This window comes from Psammomys obesus, unplaced genomic scaffold (assembly GCF_907164565.1).
Source record: "Psammomys obesus unplaced genomic scaffold, mPsaObe1.curated_primary_1811, whole genome shotgun sequence".
Lineage (NCBI taxonomy): Eukaryota > Metazoa > Chordata > Mammalia > Rodentia > Muridae > Psammomys > Psammomys obesus.
In genome coordinates, this window is record NW_026585895.1 from 42,897,614 (window position 1) to 42,919,658 (window position 22,045).

The 22,045-nt window shown below is 39.4% G+C and overlaps 1 protein-coding gene across 1 annotated transcript in view; it reads left to right on the forward strand.

Annotated features, from left to right (window-relative positions):
- Scai (suppressor of cancer cell invasion) overlaps positions 1-22,045 on the forward strand; it is a 101,336-nt gene that overhangs the window by 74,367 nt on the left and 4,924 nt on the right. The window contains exons 12-17 of the mRNA XM_055600485.1: positions 1,162-1,240; positions 3,338-3,437; positions 8,934-9,015; positions 18,409-18,481; positions 21,516-21,689; positions 21,877-21,977. Of these exons, the coding sequence (XP_055456460.1) occupies positions 1,162-1,240; positions 3,338-3,437; positions 8,934-9,015; positions 18,409-18,481; positions 21,516-21,689; positions 21,877-21,977 (609 nt within the window). The remainder of the gene's footprint in view (positions 1-1,161; positions 1,241-3,337; positions 3,438-8,933; positions 9,016-18,408; positions 18,482-21,515; positions 21,690-21,876; positions 21,978-22,045) is intronic.

Here is a 22,045-nt window from a genome sequence, read left to right on the forward strand (position 1 = left end):
ACATACACAAGTGCTGTTCCAGTAGTGGTTTTGACCCTTCTGTTTTGGGAATGGTAACTGCTTATGTCAGAGCCTATTGGTTAATTATCATTCTCTCCATTGTAGGTGTACTTTAAAAAAAAAAAAAAAAAAAAACTTTATTTTCATTTCTTATATCTTCTTCTCCCTACTCCACCCCAGTCCCTTCTAACACCCCAACACCAGGTAGGAGAGAAGAAGGATTAGTGGGGAGAGGGGATTCAGTTCTCTTAGCTGCTTCCTGCTGGTTAGGGTTGTTGGGTTTCTTGGAACCAGGCCAGTCCTCAGGAGATCTCCAACTTCTTGTGTCATGGCAGCAATCAGGAGCAGCAAGGGGGAAGGAGGAGCAGCATTGTTCTTTTTGTCTCCACACTCTCTGGGCTCTGGCATTTATACTCTCTTCAGAGTCCTCAGATTTAAACTTTCTACAGCTGGCAAAGAGCTCCTCTCAGAGCTGGCAGGAAGCAAATAGTCTGCTGCTGTGGACTGTCTCAATCAGTCCCACATCTCACACCTGGGACCAAAACAAAAACATGTTTATATCCACAACACTCCTTTTTAGATTTTAATTATTAAACAACTTTGGGCTTAACACTCAATGCAAAATTGAAAAACAAGAACAGTATGTATAGCATTCATGTGCTCTGGCGGCTCTGAGAGACATTGTGGCAATCTGATAGAAGAATGTGGTAAATGCCTTTATTTAGACAGGAGTTAGAGGCCTAAGTTCAAGGGCAACGTGGGTGCATCAGTACACAAGCAAGGTTGAAGCCTCAAAAAGAAAAAAAATGGGAATTGGGTGTTATCTTCCCAAATTTATGTTATGGAAGGTATTCAGGGAAGTTTGCCTTTTTTGTCACCAATGGAGATCGTTCTCTGTCCATTTTATGTTCTTAGAGAACATTCTATAACAGATGGGATGCTGCAAGTAGAAAATGTGTTCACAGCTTTGGCCACAGTTATGCAGTGTAGATCATAGTGAGTCTTTGCCATGTGATTTTTAAGTTGGAACAAGTGTGGATATGATAACAGCAGTGTGTTAAATGATACCATTTTCCAAACAGCCTTAAATTGCCCAGAATATTAAGTAAAACTGTTGTTTTTCCTGTCTGGTTTTGTGTGTGTGGTTTTCTTTCATTTCAGGAGCTGCCTGCCAATAGTGTGCTTCTGATTTACCTGTCAGCCACTGGCGTTTTCCCCACAGGTCGTTCTGATGGTGAAGGTACAATAAAGGAATGCTCCCACTGTGAGCAGGGCTTGAATTTTCTCTGTTTTCTACAAGACAATGGCCCACAGCCCTGAGACCACCTCATGCTCTATAAAGAAGCTTCCAAATTTAAAACCTGGTCTCTTTGTTTGGTGACAGTGTTGGAGAGAACGTGGTTAATTCTCCATGCTCAACTATTATTCCTTGAGGTCCAAAAATCCTAAGACAATACATATATCAAATGCATACTTCACTGTCAAATTTGTCAAAAGCATCACATATAAATTTACACTTACGCAGTTTGATATTTGACATTGCAAAGAATTATGGAATCTGCCAGCTTGTTTAATTGACATCATTGAATCATCGTAAGCTTTTAAAACATCCGGGGTTCTGGTGGAGGCAGTGTTATGGCTGAAAGTCTTAGTAGAAATCAGTTTACTTTTGTAACTGTGAAAGTTCAAGTCCTTGTTACAATTTATTTTTAACCCTTTTAATTTTATTACTATGGATTCAGTCCATGCAATACTGGGATGCTGTTTCAGAATAAAACCTTAAACTGTCAGAACATAGAAGCCCAGAAATTGTTCAGACTAGATGAGCAACTTAAGATGTAAATGAAGGAATTAAGTCTTTGGAGAAAAATAGTTTAACATTTTCAACATTTTCCTCCTCATCTGTCTGTTGCAATTGGCATTCCTTTATAAAATGCATGACCTACCATCTTCCTTGCATGACCTACAAAGTAGTAAAATGTTACAGTAAAAAAAAAAGAAAGAAAGAAAGAAAATGTCTATAGTCTTTACATTGCAGTGATTTTTAAAGGTCTATAATCCACCTGTGACGTAAGGGGGTGGGGCATGCTGGAACCTTATGGGCATGTGCAAGGGAGGAAGAAGACCTTAGGGATTGCCTTAGTTCTTATTTAAATGTTAATCACTTTATTTATCTTTAAGTATTTATTGTCTGAAAACATGTTATTAAAGCAGCTATTCTGGGTCTTCAGGGTTAGACTATTGACCTCTTATTTTACATTTTGTAATTAATAGAGGTGGTAACTGAGTGGCCCTATCTCAGAAATTACATGAACATCCCACAGTCACTGTTCAACTTAGACAAGAGTTAACTGACTCTTATAACTGGTGGGAAAAGGCTAACATATAGATCAGAATTAAAGAAGTTGACATAATTAATGGATTAATGGGCATGATTAATGGATTTTTCATGTACTGGAATTTGGCAGACTATTTCATGACAATGAAGTTTTGTTAATAAGAAATTTCAAATTTTTCCTTAAATTTTTCACTGAGTAGTTAACTTAAAATTATCTCTACTAGATCAGGTACAATAGTATATCCCTGTTGTGCCAGCTACTCAAAATGCATATTTCTATGAAGAGAGTTCAGTGTGCAGTTATCATCTCTCTTTGTAAAGTACTTTTGTTAGAACAGATTAAAATTTCGTTTGCAATGTAAATGTTATTTTATTTTTTAAACTTTTCATTGATTCTTTGTGAATTTCACATCCTCCACCCCAATCCCACTCATCTCCCCATCCCTCCATATCTGTTTTCCATCCTTGCAACCTCCCCTCCCCCAAACAAAACAAAACAAAACATGTCAACCTGGAAACTGTGGTGTGTCACAGTGAGTCACACAATATACCCTTTTGTCCACACATCTGTACTTGCAAATGTTCATTGCAATGAGTCATTGTTCTGGTTTGAGGCATCTGGCTTCTGCTACATCATCATCAAAACAGGATCCTCACCAGGATTCCTCTCAGACATCCTGTAAATTAGCCCAAGTCTCTGTCTTTCTTACCACCCAAATTAATGGGATGCTATATATTCTTGGTTTTGTTGTTTTTGCTGTTTGTTTGTTTGTTTTTGTGGTTTTGGTTTTTTAATGCAGATGTTTTTAAAAACATTAGACAATGTGCTGAAATCATGTAGATGTTATATTAAGTTAAATTTAAAGATAATTTAAATGTTTTATGCTTATCTTGTGCTTCTATCAAAGGGAGATTGACTGGTACTCTTGCACCTGAGCATCAGATTACTTGGTGTTACCCTCCAGTTGAATTCTGGGTTTCTTCCCTTTGTTGTTTTAGGTCCTTACGACTTTGGAGGTGTACTTACTAATAGTAACCGGGACGTTATAAATGGAGATGCAATCCACAAACGAAATCAGCCCCACAAGGAGATGCACTGGTATGTATTCTAGTGTCTTAAATCAGCACTCTGAAAACAGTACGAGAAATTGGAACGTATTCCAATTGGAACAGTAGTTCCCTTGGAATGCTGTGGACAGCGCTTATTTTTGTTCTTGTGTAAAAGCTTGCACAGAGCCATCTTTAGGATTTCTCTAGCCAGAAGAGAAAATTCTGCTTTTAATGAACAGTGGGCTTGTCTAACAATACTTTATATTAAATATCAACCTTCTTACTGAAAAGCGGAGGAGACCAGGCCTATGTATTTTCCAAATTATTCATGTCGTAGCTAAAGGTTCCCTAAGCCAGCGGTAATACTGTTGCTCCCCTGAGTTTTAAATTACTTACTTTGGAAAATCTAACAGATACATAAATGGATACACAGCGTCCCTCATCATCTGAGACGTGCGGGTGAGAACCCCGAGAAGCTGCCGCTTAGTGTCTGTTAGGGTAGTTACTGCAGAACACATGTTGTGGAGGATATGAGCAGAAAGCGCCTGAAGACTTCTGATAGAATGTAATTCGACGGGTACAATTACTGTGGAAAACGGTATGGGTTTTCCTCAAAAAGCTAAAAATAAGGGCCAGCAAGGTGACTCAGCAGGTGAGTGCACTTGCCATCAAGCTTGATGGCGCAAGTTCAGTCCCATACAGGGTAGAAGAAGAACTGCATCTCCACAAGTTGTTCTCTGACCTCCACGTGAACACTGAGGTAAAGGTGTGTGTGTGGCATCACACATAAAAAATAAATAAATAGATGTAAACAAGGTAGGCTAAGTATAATGGCATATGCCTATGATCCTAGCACTTAACAAGACTGTCTGGGTTTCATAGCCAAATGAATGAACAGATGAATAAATAAATACATAATTAAATCTGAAATATATAGTTGCGGAGATGGCTCAGCAGTTACAGCCCTTGCTTCACAAACAAGAGTGTATATGTTGACCTGAAATGGAGAAGAACGTCCTGCAGCAAGCTGACTTGCTGGACTACACATCTCCGCAGGCTCTGTTTGACTAAAAGAACGCCTCAAAGATTAAGGTTAAAAGTGATTTAAGAACATTCCTGACATTAACCTCAGGCCTCCATTCATGCACACACACACACACACACACACACACACACACACACACACACTACAAAGAATTAAAAATAGACCATAAAACACTAACCCCATTTCTTGGTGTATATCTGGGGGGGTAGCCATCATTTGCTACTTTGTGGGTTCCTTGCTCTCTTCCACCCTTCACCATCCATTTAACCCCCTAACACTAGATAGAAGAGGGAAAAAAGCATAGAGGGGAAAGGGGCAGAGTTATCATTAGACTACTTCCTGCTGATTGGGGTCATCAAGTTCCTCAGGGCAAGTTTTTTTCTTCACCATCAGGATATCTAATTTTCTCTTCTCCTTTCTTCACACATACATTACTTGACAAACCACAAACAACAGCAACCAGCCACAACAGGAACCCCACCTCTCAGGGCCCTAACATTTATATATCCTCTGAGATAGTCCTAGAATTCCAAACATCACACATTGGCTACACAGTCACAGAAAGTATCTACAGCTGACAAAACCATGCTGCTGCCAAAGCACCAGGCACATCATAGCTGCTGCAAAACATCCTCATCCCCACACCTGGAATTAGGATGAGAACATATTCCCACAACATTTCTTTGTTTTCTAAAGAAAACAAAATTATGAAATTCTCAACGCATAGAGAAAATGAAATTATGTTGCATAGAGAAAATGAAATTGTTACTTAGCTCACTAGCTCAACAAAATGTCTGCACCCCATCTTCATCACAACATTACTCACAAAAGCCAAGATTTAAAAATAACCTATCACAAAAAGCTGAGTGTTGTGCTTGAGAGATGGCTCAGCAGGTTTTTGTTGCTCTTCCAGATCTGAGTTCAGTTTCCAGTACGCATGTTTAGCAGATAACAACCACCTGTAGCTCCAGTTCCAAGGGATCCACCGCCATCTTCTGGACTCCCTGGGAAGTGCACTTACATGTACTTAAACACACAAATGTATGCATGTATATATAAAGGTGGCACATATATACATATATGTATAGATGTGTGTGTGTGTGTGTGTATAAAGGTGGTACATATATACATGTGCGTGTGTGTGTCACATACCTTTAATCACAGCACTCCAGATGCAGAGGCAAGTGGATCTCTGAGTTCTAGGACAGCCTGGGATACATAGCGAGTTATAGGACAGCCAGGGCTATGTAGGAAGACCCTGTCTCAAAAAGCAAACAAAAGAAAAAGACTGGCCTAAAGTTCAGAGTTTAAGAACAGTTAAGAGTGCATGCTGCTGTTAGAAAGGTGTAGTGCTGGGCAGCTTACAGCCTCTTTAACTCCAGCTCAGGGGAGACCTAATGCCTTTGGCCTCTGTGGACAACAACACTTACATGTACAGACACACATACACATAATTTTCAAAAGTATTTTTTAAAGGAAAGATTATATAGATGCAAAGAAAAGTAGATATTGCCACTTATAGAAACATGTGGATAAATATTACATAGTTTTGCTTACATGTAGAATTTTAAAATGTCTAACTCAGAGGAAAGGTTAGAGGCTAACTTCTGTAGATAATTGGAAGGTGGTTGTCAAAAGATAAGGAAGGGTAGAGAATTGACCCAACAATTCGGAGTGCGTACTACTCTCCTAAAGGACACCAATTTTGTTTTTAGCACCTATGTCAGATGGTTCACAATTGCCTACCACTCCTGAGAATCTGACATTCTCTTTTGGCATCTGTGGGCACCTGCACTCATGTGGGTGCACACACTTAAACATGTAACAATTAAGTCAAAAAAAGATACAAACTTTTAATTATGACTTTAGTGTCTATTCTCTAAAGGAACAGAACTTAAAGAATTTATAGATAAATTCTACATATTGAGTTCTAAGACAGCCAGAGCTATGTACAAAGACCCTGTCTCAGATAACAGAAGAGACTGAGGCTAAAGAGATGCCTCTACAGCTAAGAGTGCATATTGCTCTTAGAAAGGTCCAGTGCTAGACTACAGATAGATAGATAGATGGTTGGATTTGTCAGCCAGTCCAACAATGGGTGTCTAGGAATTGAAAGTTCAAGAATCCAGTAGTGATTCAGTCCACAGGATGGATGTCTCAGCTGTCTTCACTATACACCAGAATCCCAAAGAAGTGGGCTCAAATGCCACCAAAGGTTGGACTTGCTAACAGGAACGAGCAGACAAAGAAGGGAGCTTCCTTCTTCCATGTCCTTCTGTAGGCTGCCAGCCGAAGGTGTAGCCCAGATTAAAGGTGAATCTTCCCACCTCAAAGGTCCAGTGAGTCTTTCCACTTCAAGTTATGTAATTAAGATAATTCCTCACAGCTGTCCCCAGCCATTTGGGTTTTAGTTCCAGATGTAGTCAAGTTGACAATCAAGAATCGCCATCACAGTGTTTTTTTCTTTGGAATTTGCTAAAAACCACGTAGAGCAGATGTTTAATTTAGTGTGCCAATCATTACACAGTGTGTGTGGGGGGGGGTGTCAGTGTACTACACCATGAATATATATAATTTTCATTTTTCAATTAAAGCAAAAAACTTATTGTGAACTAGTAAGATGCCACTATAACCAGTCTTTTCTACTTTGTGGGCTCTTCTTTTTCTTCTTTTTTCCTTTATCACCCCAGTTTCATCCCATATCACTAGATAGGAGAGAAAGAAGGATAGAGGGAGAGAGAGAGAGATCTCTGAATCTAAGTTTTTTTAATTCTTGTTTCTCCGTTGAGCACCACTGCTAACTGCAGCCACCCTCCTCCCTGGATGACCTACAACCACCGACCCCACCTAGCATTTATATACTTTCTGAAGAACTACCAGAATTCCAAACATCACACAGTTGCAATTATCTGCCACTGGCAAGACCATGCCTTTCCTAGAGCACAAGGGAAATCATAGTCAGCTGCTGCAAAGCAGCCACATACCCCACCCCTGAGATTAAAACAGAAACATATAATAGTTCTGTGTTGTTTTTTAATTTTTATTTCAGTTTATTTACTTTATACCCAAGGTGCCCCCCTCCTAAGTACATCCTACTAAGTAACAAGGAGGGCTTAAGGGAGGGTGCTGGAATTTAGAAGGGGAATAGAATAGAAGTGAATGAAGAGAGGGAACTGGGCAAGAGATGGAATGAAGAGGGGAACGAGGGTGGGGATCAGATGTGAGAACAGGAGTGGGAGGTTCAAGGGCTGGGAAGAAGAAGGGAATCCCGAGAGGCATCTAGTTCTCTGTTTTTTAAATAAACCAAAACTCCAGAATCTTACTACCTACCGCTTTTACCTTGTTACATACATTTACATCAGTGCTGATACAGATACGCACATTGTCTACTCTGGTGTGAAGAGAAACTATAATCCACAGCAGAGACTCTTGAGTGCATGTTCCTGACATGGGCACTACAGTCCATTGATCTGTGGCCCAGCTATATTTAACAGGCAGCCCAGATGATTGTAGTAAGTGTCCAAAGAATGTAAAAGATTTCCTTCTTTCTTGTCTGGACTATTGTATTGTACTTGAATTTTTTTTTTTTTTTTTTAATGTTTAAGAATATAGAAAGCTGGATCAGCAGTTAAGAGCACTTGATATTTTTGCAGAGGTCCTGAGTATAGTTTCCAGCAGCCCCATGGCGGTTCACAGACATCTTTAATTCCAGTTCCAGGGGATCTGACTGCCTCTTTTGATGGCCAAGGATAGCAGGCATCACATGATACACTTACATACATGTGGGCAGAATACTCATACATGTAAAATAAATCTCTAAAAATTATTGGAAAACATCTTTAAAATAGTTGATGCACTGTAAGAGCCATTGAAATATGGATATGGTTATATTATTCTATCTTTATTTCAAACCATACCCTTTTTTTGGTTTTCTTGAGACACGGTTTCTCTGTGAAGCCTTGGCTGTCCTGTACTTGCTTTTATAAACGAGGCTGGCCTTGAACTCACAGAGACCCACCTGCCTCTGCTTCCCTGGGTGCTGGAATCACAGGCGTGTGGCACTTCGCCCAGCCAAGCTCCTTAAAAGAGCTTTTAAATACAAAGCAGTTAGTTGCCTACGTGAAACCTACTTCTGGGGTTTTCATGCCATCAACTAGTCATGTTTAAGAATGGGTCCTTTTTAGCTGAGGGTTTGTTTTTTTTTTTTCCATCTCACTGATGTTGAACTCATACTACTCTTGAACTCCAGGACTCAAGTCGTTCCCCTCTTTAAGTCTCCTGCAGGCTAAAACTGTAGGTAAAACTACTGCACACTTTTATTTGGATAGTCTTGAATAACAATTATCATTGGACCCTTCTGAGGTAGAATCAACATGTCCCAGTAAATACACATTTCTGTGTGTGTTTTTCTCCAGTACTGTTGGGAAGACCAAACTGTAAAATGCTGTTTCTGAGACTTGGCCATACAGTGACGCAATTCCTCACTGTTTTTTTCTGCAGCCTTCATCCTGGAGATCTCTATCCATTCACAAGGAAACCCCTGTTCATCATTGTGGACTCCTCCAATAGTGTTGCCTACAAGGTGAGTCCCTGGAAAGCTAGTGCACACGCCAGGCACGAAGCGGTAACCCCAGGGTCCCCACTTCTAACATGTGCCCTCCCTTTTGTTTTGCTTTGCTTTGATTATTTAATTTTACAGTTTGTATTTAGTGTTTCTTTTCTTTTGAGGTTGTGCATGCTAGTCAGGATCTGATGCTATGAATAGAAACAAGAAGAAACGCATGAATGGACTCTCAGTGGAAAATAATAAATCCTCCTGCAGGAAAAAAAATTTCAAGATTTCCAAGATCTCTGGTGGGAGGTTTATTCTTGTTATATAACACAGACTGTTTTCCTTTATAGAGCTAGAGATAACACGGGTGGCTTATTTTGTAAACACTTTCTTTCTGCACACCTAATGTAATGCACACCAAGTTTAAATGAAACTCCGTCTCATGTTACATAGTGATGCTCTTAAATAATAACAATTGTATGTATGCTTTGTTTTTCCACGGTTGAGCCTGAATGCTGGAGTGACAGTGGTTTAACCTGGAGGTACTTTTGCAATATTTTGCTTTTGAAGCAAATCCTCAATGATTTCAAAAGCACCAATAGCAAAACACTTTGAAATCACTAGAATTCAAGCTGTAGTAATTTATAGTGAAGCAAAACAGGCTTGAATTAGGAAAGAGCATTCCACCCTGGGCTGTGTGCTTGTTTCTGCACCTGAAAGCTTCTTCTGCTATGAGTATCAACATGAATGAAGAAGCAAACATTACTCAATTTATTCTGGCCTGGCTGTGGAAATGCCTGGTAGCCAAGAATGGTGACCCCATTCTTGTATGTATGTTTTTCATTTTCTTCTCATGTTTGGTTTCCTTTTAAAAATAAAACCTGGCCAGGTGTCATGTGCACACCTTTAGACCCAGTACTCAGGAGCAGAGGCAGGCAGCTCTCTGTGATTTCAAGGCCAGCCTCATCTACAGAGTGAGTTCCAGAATAGCCAGGGCTATTACACAGAGAAACCCTGTCTTGAACAAGGGTGGGTGTAAGCTGGGATACAAAATGAATAAATTGTAATAAGTAAAAAATTATATTAAAAAATAAATATGCCATTTAAACATGGCAAAGAGATTTAAAAGAGTAAAGGTTGCTAAGAAATCTAAAAAAAAAAAAAAAAACAAAAAAAACAAAAAAAAAAACCCAGATAGATAGATGGATGGATGGATGGATAGATAGATAGATAGATAGATAGATAGATAGATAGATAGATAGGCAAATAATAAATAAATAAATAAATCCTGAATTTTAATAGCATATAACCCACCCTAAATTTTAAAGATTTTTAGCATTTGCTAAAAATTACTACCCATTTTTTAAAGTTCAATGTTAGAATTTTTAATTTTTAGGGAACTTACCTTCGTACTTTCTTAAGTTGTGTGTGTATTTGTTGGATGTAGAAGGGAGCAGGGAGCTACTAAAGAAAAGCCAGAACAGGACTGATGAGAGTTCCAAGCAGCTTGGGCTACAGAGTAAGTCCTTGTCTCAAACAGAAAATCTAGACAAGCAGGTCCAGCATATAAGTATATAAATTACATATACATAATAATTTGTTAAGAGTATTACAGAAACAGAAATATCAATGGAATAATTAAAGAAAATGGGCACTTTCCATACTGAAAGAATTCACCAAGCCCAGGAGTTCAAAATACACCCAAATCAGGCCCTTGTCTTTTTTCTTTGAATTAGATAAAGCTAGAGAAATAGATATATATATGTGCATATAATATGTATTTGCACATACAATAGACCTGTATAATTGCATTTTCTCATGTGTGAAATATCTTCTCATACCCTTGGGAACATAAATTATTATTTTTATTTTATTTATGTGTGTTATCTTATTGTGTGTGTGTTGTAATCCAGGGCCTCACATTATGCTAGGTGAATGCTTTACCTAGCTACATTTTAGCCAAAGAAATCATCTTATATTCTCTCTGCTTTCCTATATTCTGAGTTATCTCTGTTTCTTTTTACCTCTTTTATATAAGGCTTTATTTAGAGTATCATAATCCTTGCTTGTCCGGTTCTGTTTTAGAATGGAGGCAAGAAACTGGGTGAATGGTTAGGACTTGTCATAATGGAGATGGGTTATTTGGTTGAGTGGTAAACTCTATGTCTTTAAGGACTTCCTTTATGCTTATCATATTTATCAGATAAAACTCAATATTCTGCCTAGAATATAAAGTTCTGACTGTCAGCTCTGACTAATACATATTAGTTTGGACTATGAATGCTTTCCCTGTGGCTATTTAGATACACGTGTCTTTGTCCTCTCCCTGTCCTGTGTAATTCATCTTTCTCCTTCTAAATTTCTGTTTTTTTTCCACCCTTGGAAGAAAAAGAGCTTTGAATGTTAGTATAAGCTTTCTGGCAGAAGGAAGTGACTGATACATCAGTTTCTCTGTGATAGCTATGACCATATTTTGCCTAACAAAAGGAAAAGTGAGCATGCCAGTTGCCTTTTTCTGTGGTAATGTGGCATTAGCTGGAATCTTTTTAAGTTAGAAAATGAACAACAACAAAAAAACAAACAAACAAACAAAAAGCCAATAACTGGGAAATTCTTTTTAGTTCTGCTTTCTTTTCTTTGGAAGAAAAGATTCTTTGTAAACGTCGGAAATGAAGTGCAGGGTCCCTGCCGGTACAAAATGACTTACATGGCTGTCCAAAGCAGTCTTGGCCTAATGTGGTTGATGCGTGCAGATTGCTGTGCTCTGCTAGGACTTTTACCACATGGTCAGTTACACCTGGTCTCCTGCCAGCCCCCTCAAATTCCAGAAACCTGTTTCTTTTTTGCTCCTTTTGAAATTTCTTCTCTTAGCTTCTAGTAATCTGCACTTAATATGTGGTGGATACATGTTTGGCTGAACACGTCAGGGTCTTTTGGATGATTTGAATTGTCAAATTGGAGTTTTTCACTCCGGGTAATGACAGTTTTCAGCTGTTACCTCTTTACATACTGGCTCTTGGACCTCTTTTCCATCTCTTCCTAGGACCCTTCCACTTTTGTTAGCTTCTTCAGAATTCCCCATCACCCTGTTTCTGTTGAGGATTGCGTCGTTTTTTTCTCATCCTTTTTTAGTTCATGGCGTCTCGTTAGCTGTGACAACACGTTATTAATATATCTTGAGTTTCATGTGGGGGTATTTTTTATTTCTCTGATTTCTTCTGATATATTACATTGCTGATTATAGTTTATTTTTTTAGTCTTTGCTTTTACTTCTTTGAGCTTAATAAGCAGTTATTGGTCTTGTCTATCACATGATTCCTACCCTTGAGTCTACTTTTGCTATTTAAGATGCCACTTTCAGTTTTTATGTTTGCTTATTTTTGAAATGTAAATATTTTATGAATGCATTGTGCCTCTGTGTCTGTGTGGTGTGGCGCGCGCGCGCGCGCGCGCGCGCGTGTGTGTGTGTGTGTGTGTGCACGCGCGCGCGCGCACGCGCGCATGTCTGCAAAGATCAAAAGCCGGCATTGAATCCCATGGAGCTGGGAATTATGAGCTGCTAGGATAGGTATGGGAATGGAAATGGAGTCCTCTTAAAATTCAGCTAGCATACTTATCCACTGAGCCACCTCTCCCACCGCAGAATGCTTGATTTTGTGTGTGTATGTGTGTGGGTGTGCGTGCGCACGTGCATGCCACTTCTTTGGGGTTGGGGGGGAAAGGTAGTCAAGACAGGCTTTCTCTGTGTAGCCCTGATTGTCCTGGAACTCACCAGGTTGGCCTCGAACTCAGAGATCCGCCTGCCTCTGCCTCCTGAGATTAAAGGCGTGGACCACCACCACCCAGCTTTCGCCTTTTATTACTATATATTTAACATTGGAAGTACTTTATGGGGTCCTAATATGAAGGAACCGTGAATTACAGGAGATTTGAGTTTGTGCCAAACATCTAGAAGTACCACCAGCTTAGGACCCTTGTAGATGCTTGGGCTGTAGGTGTGTAGGGAAACTGACAACCTGCAGGAACTAATTTAGGGGAACAGTATGTCTGTTGAAATACCACCTTACAGTTTTGTGTGAGAAATTGTCCTAGTGGGAGGACATGTGAGCTTTGATTTTACTCCATTCCTACTGTAAAGATGTAGCCCTGGAGCAGTCTTCTCTAATGTGGGCAAATATGGGTCTCTTGCATTTCTGCCCTTTTCTAGGTGTGGCTTTCAAAACCTAAATTCAACTTGCTGGTTTGCCTTAGTCTGGCATTAGCTTATTTTCTTGGTCTCTTCTAGTGTCTTTGCCTCAGATCTCTGACCGTCGTTGGAGTGTCCCTGCGTTACTCTTATTTTCCAGCCATAGCTGACCCCTTAGTGCTCATACTTAGCTTCATGACTTAATTACTGTTTCCCTACTGGCTTCTTCCAAGTGTGTTACCTCCAGGCCAGACCTCTCTAGAACTGCACCTTCTACCTTCTCTGTGTATCCAGTTGAAAATTCTTCAAGCAATTGCAAACAAAAACTATCATACCCAAGACAATTCTAGGCCACTTGTACATCTAGATTCCCTATCTTGGTGGGTGCCTATTTTTGCTTATATAGTTGTCTCAGCTGAAAGTCTTGTTTTTTGTTTTTTTTTTTTTTCTTGGTGTTATTCTCCTTCCCTCCTATATCATATGCATTTCATGAAACCTTTTAAAATCTCATTAAATGTACAAAATCTCATGGACCCCACTGTAACCGCCTGTCTATGCCACTGTTCTCACTCACTTGAGTTACTCCAGCAGCTTCCCAGCTAAGCTTACCTCCTCTTCCTTCTTTACCTCTTATCTCCTGCACACAAATGTGCCTATCTGTCAGGATGGTCCTTCTCTGCTCAAACTCTCACATGACTTCTTACTTCCCTTGGAGTTCAGGAGACACATGGACATACAGGCATCTTTGACCTTCTTTCTTGCCAGCCTCTTCAGCTACACTGATTTCTTTCCTGGCCCTTAGTATCCCAGACAATCTTCTTGCTCTGGCCCTTTACGTTCTGTTCTTTCTGTCTTAAATGTGCTTCCAAAGGTACCTTATATTTGTCAGGTGTTTGAACAAATGAAACCACTTAGGTCCTAATTGCCATTTTTCAGGTCACAGGCCTTTTTTACCTTGTGACTTTATTATTCTTCATTACCATGATAGTTAACATTTGTATTATGACACTGCTGCTATGTATTCTTCTAAATGTTTAATGTGCATGTGCACACTTTATTCTCACACAGCTAGTGTGTTGCTCTTTTTTCAGGACTGAGTTTGAATTTAGGGTCTCATAGGTACTAGGCAAGCACTCTGCCACTGCGCTTCATCCCCAGCCCTCTTTTTCTGCTTTATTTGGAGATAGCGGTGTCTCGCTAAGCTTCATAGGCTGGGTTCAAACTTACTGTATAGCTAATGCCAGCCGTGAACTTGTAATCTTCCTCCCAAGTAACTACAGTAATTACAGTACTATACCTTCAAGCCCACCATTGCCACTTTTACTGTCCCCATTTGACTAATAAGAAAATCCAGGCACATATTTTATTTTTATGTTATGTGTATGAATGTTTTGTCTACATGCCTGTCTTTGCATCACTTGCATATAGTACCCATGGAGGCCAGAGAGAATACCAGATACCCTGGAACTATAGTTCCAGATAGTTATAAGCCACTGTGTGGGTACGGGAATTGAACCCAGGTCTCTACAAGAGGAGCCAGTACAGTTGACCACTGAGCCATTTCTACAGCTGAAGTTGAAACATTTTTACCTAAGGTAACGCACTCAAGTGGTAGCAAAGCTGGGTTTAAACAGCCTGATTATAAAACCTGTGCTAGGAGGCTGCAGAGATGGTTCTGCAGTTAAGAGCACTGGCTGCTCTTCCAGAGGACACGGGTTTAATTCCAAGCACCCACATGGCAGCTCACAACTGTAAACTCCAGCTCTAGGGGTCTAACATCCTCACACAGGCATAAATGCAGTTAAGACACCAGTGTACATAAAATGAAAATAAATCATCTTTAAAGTAAATAATAATGGGGTGGATGGGAAGGCAGTCCTCACCTTTTCTGAGGAATAGGGGAGGGAGGGGGGAAGAAGGGTAGGACCAGGAGGCCAGGAGGGATAGGGCTACTATCAGAATGTGAAATGAATTAATAATTAATTAATTATTACAAAATAAAAAGTAAAACTTTAGACCATTACATTTGGTCATATTTTAAAAATAAATGAACATAAAACTGTGCTATTAATGTAATTGTTTGAATTCCATGCTCTGTGCCCAGAATCCTTGTTACGGTTGAGGACTATATGTGACTTACTTTTTTTGTTTACTAGGGCCTGCCTGTATCTGCCACTTGTATCCATGTCATTGTCAGGGAGACAAGTTTTTTTCTGTTTTATTTACTATCCTATCTTTAGCAGTGTCTGCTCCATCTCCTCAATGAGTATTTAGTGAAAATAGACCTTTTAAAAGGATAGTGAATCTATTGATGTAAGTTAGTACTGGAGTTTTTGTTCTGTTTCGTTGGAGTCAGTCTTACTTTGTAGCTTGTGTGGCCTTGAACTTGAGATGCTCCAGTCTCAAGTTATAGGCATGAATTACCAGGCCTTGCAGTTTGATTCAGTAACTTACAGGTTTTTAAAAGTAAGTAAGTGACTGTGTGTGTGTGTGTGTATGCCACATATGTATGGTTGTCCAGAGAAACCAGAAGAGGTAATTCATGACTATATAATATGTTTGCTAGACACTGAACTCAGATCCTCATGCTTATGTGGCAAGTATTTTACCAAGTCCTAAAATTTAAATATAGTCTGCTATGTCAGGCATGGTCACCCATGCCTGTAGTCTGAAATATTCAGGCAACTGAGGTGGGAGTTTCACTTGATTCTGGGAATTCAAATTCAGCCTAAACAACATCACAGGACCCTGTTTCTAAGTAAATAAATAGTATATATGACCCAGTATTTTCTATCAGAGGACCGTACGATAATCCCCAAAAACATGTAATTTCAAGGAGGATTCAGTACGTGGCATATAATTATATGAAAATTCTTAGTACAGTAAGATGATGATAGCAAAATCAGCAAAGGATAAGGAATGTCGAGGTGACTGGAGAAACCCAGTTTTAAACTTCCAAGGTGTTGGTCCAGTAGTCACACAGGATACACACTTCATTCCCCAGCAACAAATTCCAACCATGTAGATTAAGTACTTTCTTTTAAGGGTGCAGATCAGTTGGTAGAGTGTTTGCCTAGCATTTACGAAACTCTGGTTTATATTCTCAGTACTTGGGACAGAGAGACTGGAGGGCCAGACACAGACCAACCTGGATTACATAAAACCCAGTCACAAAACTTTAAAGACTGATTCCTACTCAAGAACTAAAGTCAAGGCTTTTCTTGGGAACTGATCACTAGGGTATCCTCTGCCAGGCTTCTAAAGGGAACATTGGGGTTCCCCTTAAAGTGTCTCATTTGCCTCATCTAGGTAGAGTAGGTCCAGTATCGAAGCAGCCAAAGCCAACTCTATCAGCTGGCTCTCAGGCCTTCTGTGATAACTGCACATTTTTTTGTGTATGTATGTGTGTATGTATGTACATAAGATGTGTCAGAGGACAAAGCCTGACTAACAGGCAGAAAGAGCAGGCCTTGAGGGAAATGAGTGACAGTGCTGTCTACGTTAGCACTATCCAGATCAAAAGCAGCACGGACTAGGACCCGGGTATTTCTGAAATGTGGACTAATGATGTGATTGATTTCTTCAGAGCTGGGAATGGAGGGCAGGACCTCATTATATCATAGACAAGCATAGGGGTTGTTTGTTTGTTTGTTTGTAGATATGGTCTTATGGAGCCTAGCTGGTCCCAACTCTTGATCACTCTACTTCCACCTCCCAAGTACTGAGATTGCAGATGTTTCCACCTTGCATGGCTTATGCTGCATTTTGCTGTGCTAGGTTTTTTATTTTTATGTAAATGGTTTTATTAATCTTAGCAACTGGGGCTGGAGAGATGGCTCAGTAGGGCTGGAGAGATAGCTCAGTAGTTAAGAGCACTGTCTGCTCTTCCAGAGGACCCGGGTTCAATTCTCAGCACCCACAGGACAGTGCATAGCTGACTGTAACCCCAGTTCAATGGATCTCACACCCTCACACCAATGCACTCAAAATAAAATAAATCTTAGTAGTCATAATAGTCAGAAAGGGCTTCCAGGCCACAAAAATAATTTGACATAATTTTGGTCAACACTTTTATTGCTTGCTTTTTTTCATTTAGAATTTTTGTTGTTGTTGTTGTTGATTAGATATTCATCCAAAAGTCCTATGTGTTTTCAGGTCCTTTTCTGGACTTTCCTTTCTGTTCCGTGTTTTCCACTGACTCTTATACCACACCTTTACACGCTCTCGCACCGTGCCACACCTTTCAATTACTGCAGTTTTAAACTAGCTTTAATATGTAGTGAGCCTTCTTTTTCACTTTCCTGACTGGCTTTGCATGTGATGTTTAGCAGCACTGTTTTTATTTGGTTTTTGTTTTGTTTTGTTTTCTGCTTTTCGAGACAGGATTTCTCTGTGTAGCCCTGGCTGTCCTGGAACTCACACTGACCTCAAACTCAGAGATCCACCTGCCTTTGCCTCCGAAGTGCTAGGATTAAAGGCGTGTGCCACCACCACCTGGCACATTTTTCTACTGTGGAGAAGAACACCAGTAGCTATTTTTATTGAGATTAGTCCAAGTTGTAAGACATTTTAGGATGGGTTCATCTGTAAGAACATAGTGTGTCTTTCCATTTGTTTGTCTTTGCTTTTACCTGCTAGAATTTTTAACCTTCTGGCTTGTTCAGTTTAGTCCTAATATATAGATACATCTTTTTGTTTTATGTTATTAAAATTGTATCTATTATAATAGGTCAGCCTTTAGAGAAATTATATCCTAAATTATGCAGAGGGCTCCACTTGCAGTCTGAATGTCTAGTTAGTTCTTGCTGTAATGAGCACATTGGCATCATCCTGTGGGAGTTGTTGCCATGAGTCTCAGTAAAAGATGTACCTGTTTGCAGAGACTTTGAGGATGAAAGCTAGATGTTTTGAAATTTTGCCTTGGTATATCTGGTGGAAACACTGTTTCTAGAGATCCAGGTGCCATGTGGCTGCTAAGCTACAGTTACGTGTCTGCTATTATTTTAAAAGTTAATAGTCGACATAGCAAACTTCACTGTTTTGGGGGCAAACCTTTTTAGCAAGTTGGTATGCATGGTAATGAGACGTGAATGTATATCTGCAATTGCTGCTGTTCCCACATTTCTTTATAAGTTAAAGAGCCCAATCTGTACAGTAGTGATGTGCATTGGAAAATTTCTAGGTAACTACAGGTTTTCAAATCTTTAAAAAAAGTCTTAAATTCTTATATATTGCAGAATTTCACAAACTTGTTTGGACAGCCACTTGTCTGCTTGCTTTCTCCGACAGCGTATCCAAAAGCTTTGCAAGGTATGTTCTTGGTGCCCGTCACACAGTGTGTCTTCATGAATAAAGACTGTATTTGTTTTGACCAACCATCATGATTTGACATGGACATACAGTACATGTAGCAAGTGTCAATTTGAAATATGCCTGGAGTCCTTGCAGACAAGGCTTCCCTAATGTACTATGATTAGGCCTTGAGGTAATTCATATCTGAAGTAGTTTGATCCCTTGCTGTTAGAGACCTCTTGGTTTTTTAGGCTTAAAAATTGGTTCTGATTTTCTTGTCATAGCTATATACCATGATTTTCCTACATTTTTAATTACTTACCTTAGGCATCTTTGAAGACCTTAAACCTGCTGGCTTAGGAAACTTCTTAGCCTATGTCTAAGAGTTAGGATACTTTAGCTGGCACAACTTAAAAGGCTTCTTCTTTTTTTTTTTTTTTTTTTTTTTTTTTTTTTTTTTTTTTTTTTTTTTGGCTGCTTGTTTTGTTCTGTTTTGTTTTCTTCAAACTTTCATCTTGTGCTTTTAAAATAAAAACCTCTCCAGAATTCACCAGAAGGACAAGTTTGTTTGGGCCATTTCTCCAGTGGCTACAAAGTGAAAGCCTTTTGTCCTTAGTATTTTGTCCTCAATAGTTTACACATAAAATCTAATTCTAACTCCCAGTCATTTCCTAGGTCAAATGCTAAGTGAAACTTCACACTGTCTTAGCAGTACTTGAACTGTTTCACTATCTCCCTGACTGTGAATAGTGCCGATGTCTCTCTGTGGGAGATGGCATTTCACTGCTACTTCCCAGCCCGAAGTCCAGTCTGCTGACATAGTTTGACACAGGAAGTGATGGTCAGCACTTGAATGCCTGAGAGAAGCTGGAGACTTACACCGTTGTTTTAAGGTAAGTTCTGCTGTTTAACAGGGAAATCTTGTAGCAATTCTAAGTTCATGTAGCCAAAGCCAAATCCTAAGGGATAGAACTTACCTTCAAACAACGGTAAAATTCTCCTGCTTTGAGCATTTTGCATCCTGTTTCTTATTGTTTCTGGAGGAATGTAACCTCTTCCCACTACTAGAGAGTGCTGTCATCATCCTGTTCTAATGTAGTTTTATTTAAAACTACATGATCAAGTGTGTTAATATCAAAATTTGATTAGAGAGTTCATTGCACAGAAGAGGAAAGCATAGACTTAAAGGTGCCAGCTGAATTTGAGTCTCAAGGAAGCCACTTATTAGCTGTGTGACACTGGAATGTTAGTAAGCCATTTTGTACAACAATTACTTTATCGAATGGAAATAATAATAGTACTTAACCCTATAGCATAGTGCTAGGTATCTAGAAAGCACTCAGTGCTGTTAATGATTCATGTCTCTAATGGGTTTTTTTGTTTTTTGTTTTTTGCCCAGCATCCTATCTTTACACTATAAAACTTAGGTTACAAACACTTTTAAGTAAAAATTCAGCCACCAGACAGATTGGATATTCTTTTATGGGAAACATTTAGAATTTATTCAGTAACATTGTTGCCACTGCCTTCTACTAAAGGGCCTGGGCACTCTGGCCACAAAGTAGTAGATGTATTTGATAAGATTCCTACATTTTTGGTGTCTGTATCTCTATCATTAGTTTAGACATACTTAAATCATTCAGTATAGTTTTTAAGATTTATTTATCAGGCATGGTCCTAGGCACTGGAGAACAGCATTGTATCTGATAATACGGTTGTGTTTCAAACAGAACCAATGAATCATAGAAGATAAGATGACCTAACAGGAGGAATCATGGGAGTACTAATGAGGAACTGCTACTAATACTTAGGAGGGAAGCAAAAGGAGAGATGGTGGGTGGAGATGAGGAATGACTGAACAGGAATGTTCCAGCCAAGAAATTGTATGTGCTATAGCTTTAAGCTATGAGAGCCCATAAAACACTTAGAGAAGTTAAAGTAGTGTCTCTGGCTGAAGGGAATGTGTGACTGAATGATAAAAATCCTTTCAAGACTGGTGATATGATTGAAGTTAGAGATTTGAGTGGAAGATGTTAAACAGAGAAGGATGAAAGAGCATCCATAGACAATGAAGTAGAGAGACACTTAGAGACACAGCTAAATGATGGTGTTAGGAGCTCAGTAGTGACTGAATGCTGAGTCTACTAACGCTGCAGGATTTTCTGAGAGACAGAGAGCAAGAAGACAGGAGTCTGCGGCTCGGGTGTTGGTAGAAATCCTGAGTCTTGATGAGAATTGTAGGAGAAGCATATGTTGAACTCAGGGTCTTTCTGAGAGTGGAATGGAGTATAGCCAAGTGCGGTTAGGTAGAAATGTAGTGTGAGTTACATAGCTAGTGGGTGTTAACAGTGTGCCTTTTTGTACTCTTTGAAGTACAAATCTGAAATCTGTAATGAATTCATAAATAGTGTTAGTTTGGAGCACAGAGCCATAACCAGGGAATTCAGTCTTAGTATTTGAAAATTAAGCATCTGTGAACATGAATGGCAACTAATGTCCTAGGAGTTGGTGAGATCAGCAATGTATAGGCCAAAGAAAGAAAATATTGACATTGAAGAGCCAGGCAAAGAGCCAAATATGGTGACACATACCTATCATCCCTCACTTAGGAGGGAAAAAGGCAGGAGGATCAGGAGTTCAGTGTTGTCCTTAGCTACTTCATGAGTTCAAGGCTAGCCCTTTCTTTGCCTGGGTCGCAAAGAAAGAACAACCCATCGTGTAAATTGGCAGATCAAGTACTCGTCAGATATTTACCTCATAGATGCTTCATGAGTCAACACTTGTCATATTCAGATGAAGTTGGTTAGTTGATGTGAAGATAAGAAATGTGTTTATCATTCATAATTGAAGGAGGCTCAGTGTTTTTATTTTATTCAGAAGGCAATTTGACTAGGATGCGTTTTCATAGTTTCGTGAAGAATTTACATTGTTGGATTGTGATTTACTGATACAGCTTTAATTTTACACATTATTAGTGCGTTAAAATATTCCTCATGTGTTTGCTAACCCTTTGTAAAACTCTTGTCTGTATGTAACATGTTTGTTATTACAGATCAGTCTCAGCGAGGTAGCCTCTTCACTCTCTTTTTGAACAATCCTCTAATGGCCTTCCTATTTGTGTCTGGATTGTCAAGCATGCGTAGAGGCCTGTGGGAAAAGTGTCAAGAATATCTTCGAAAAATCAACCGTGATATTGCCCAGCTACTGACCCATTCACGTTCAATAGGTACCCTGCTAATCTACCTGCACACTTAACAAAGCTTACTGTAGTGGCTTAAATGGTTTCTTACTATAAATTGTATAGGTTTTTTTAAGGTACAGGCAGGAAAGTCATGAAGCTTTCCTTATCTTAGTTCCCTGTTGAAGTGTCATTTTCATGTCACCTCCTTTCACTGTCTCTTTCTCCTCTGCAGATCAGGCCTTCCTCCAGTTTTTTGGAGATGAGTTTCTTCGATTGCTTCTCACAAGGTTTGTCTTCTGCTCAGCCACCATGAGGATGCACAAGGCCTTTCGGGTAGGCAGAGAATCATTAAAGAAAGACCAAGTTCGCCATCTTAATTGTTACTGAGAGTTGTTCGTCAT